We start from the raw sequence: 1,987 nt of genomic DNA, 5'->3' as shown, positions 1-1,987 counted from the left end.
TGTGTGTGTGTGTGTGTATGAGTGTGTGAATGTGTGTGTGTATGTGAGTGTAAGTGTGTACGTGGTGAAACACCAAACCAATGTGCCAGGATCTGGACAATAAAGATGTATCTTATCTTATCTTATCTTATCCTTCTTTTCTGTTTAACGTATATTATTATCGTCCTTATCTCTCCTCCTTCATTTTGTGTTAGTTGCTCTCTTGTAAAACCTCTAATCTTCGTCACTTATATGACCTAATTGTTGTGTTGTAAGTACAGTAAAACACTTACTAAAACCAAAAAAAAAGAAGAAAAAAACAAAACAACAACAACAACAAAAAATAAACCCTAGACAACTTACTTTTCTCAAGTCGTAGGTGTTTCGCTGCTTTATCGCAGAAAGTCTTAATCTAGTTTGAAATACATGGATGTACAAGTTAACTCTAATACGGGGAGCCCACTACGGCTGGATCGGGCCCATCGCCCGACTCTGTCGCCTGAAACTGAAAACAAACACGTTTGTTTTTGACGCGACTGAGTCGGGCGATCGATCCCACCCGTAGATGGAACCCCGTATAAGTATAAGCGCAATACAACAGTCACACACATAATATTAAACAGTACAAGATCTTTGATCACACGTCCACACCGACATAATATTACACGTACTCACCTTCTCGTGGTGCTTGCTGTACAGGGTCAGGTCGACCATTACCTGCCAGGCGTTTGGAGAGCAGGCGGAGCTTCTTGAGTCTGGGGCTGGGACTGAAATATTTATATATATATCATATAAAAAAGCGTCACGACACAGTAAAATGATGCCATCGTCAAATCTGGGGGCCAATGGGGTTATCGTTATAATCACAATGCCTGTTCATTTATCTTGCTTTTGGCGTAAAAATATTATTATTCACCTACCTTTAATAAACGTCGAGATATTTGCCATTGAAAGATGTGGTGGTTGTCTGGTGTCAAAAGTAAGATTAGCGAGGAAATGGCCGCCAAACGTTGATGATTTCCAAAGCTTGAATGTCCTTGGAAACCGTAAATTTATATTTTTGTCCCTTTGATCTACACCCCCCCCCCCAGTAAAAACAAAACAGAAATGTGTTTTGGATGGACATAAAAGGTGTTGAGTCTAAGACATAAAAATTCGATAAAAATTACCCAACAGGCAGGGAAATATTGGTTTCTTCAATTTTAATATTTTGACAAGCGCATGATTTTGCCACGGACACAAATATAATTACCTGATTTAACACCCCCTATCAACAGTATCAGGTTATCTAAGAGGCGGGATCTCCGGATTAAACGTCCGTCTCCGATAGGACAGAACCATATGGTTTGAGAGCCTTGAAACTAACACAAAACAACCCTAGTTCAACAACTCCCAGTCTGGGATTCGAACCAAGGCAAACCGATCTGTAGTTCATCATGGCCCTAATTGAGCTAGTGGGGGCGCTAAATGAATTTTAGCACAAGAATATGCACAGAAAATTCGAGTCAGTATGTCCAAAACCCTTATTTTTCATCTGGCTCCAAAAAGAAGGTGTGCCTTTAGTTACTCAAGTCGTTTACGACACCCATGATACTATAGAAGAAGACATCTTTGCCCGTTACTACGGCAACGACAGTTTTCGTATGCAGAAAACAGACAAAAGTATATAATTTTATTGATCACAAGCCGTTAAGTCTTAAGTGCTGTGGAAATTTTAAAGTCATTTTCTGTAGCGGGCAGACACAAAACAGATGCTACGCATACAGCGATTTCTTTTTTTTTTTCCCAAAGAAGTCATGAAGGAATTTAAATAAAATAACAAACAAACGAAGATCTATTCTGTCTGGCTTACAGTATTTGCAGTAACCAAGTTAACCGTTGGTTCATTTGCAGGGATGGGGGATCCAGGATCGGGGATCGAGGAAGAGAGACTTTGGCATCATCGTCTGGTGTAATCGAATACAGCTGGACGAGGTAGGCTGCTTTTCATCTCGATTTTCGATAATTA

General features: G+C 40.0%; 1 protein-coding gene across 1 annotated transcript in view; it reads right to left on the bottom strand.

Moving 5' to 3' along the window:
- LOC101854264 overlaps positions 1–1,987 on the bottom strand; it is a gene marked incomplete in the record, with an annotated part of 34,826 nt that overhangs the window by 14,665 nt on the left and 18,174 nt on the right. Inside the window, 1 exon segment of the mRNA XM_035970896.1 lies at positions 660–746. Within this exon segment, the coding sequence (XP_035826789.1) occupies positions 660–746 (87 nt within the window).

This window comes from Aplysia californica, unplaced genomic scaffold (genome assembly GCF_000002075.1).
Source record: "Aplysia californica isolate F4 #8 unplaced genomic scaffold, AplCal3.0 scaffold00335, whole genome shotgun sequence".
NCBI lineage: Eukaryota > Metazoa > Mollusca > Gastropoda > Aplysiida > Aplysiidae > Aplysia > Aplysia californica.
This window is presented reverse-complemented; position numbering and strand designations above follow the sequence as displayed.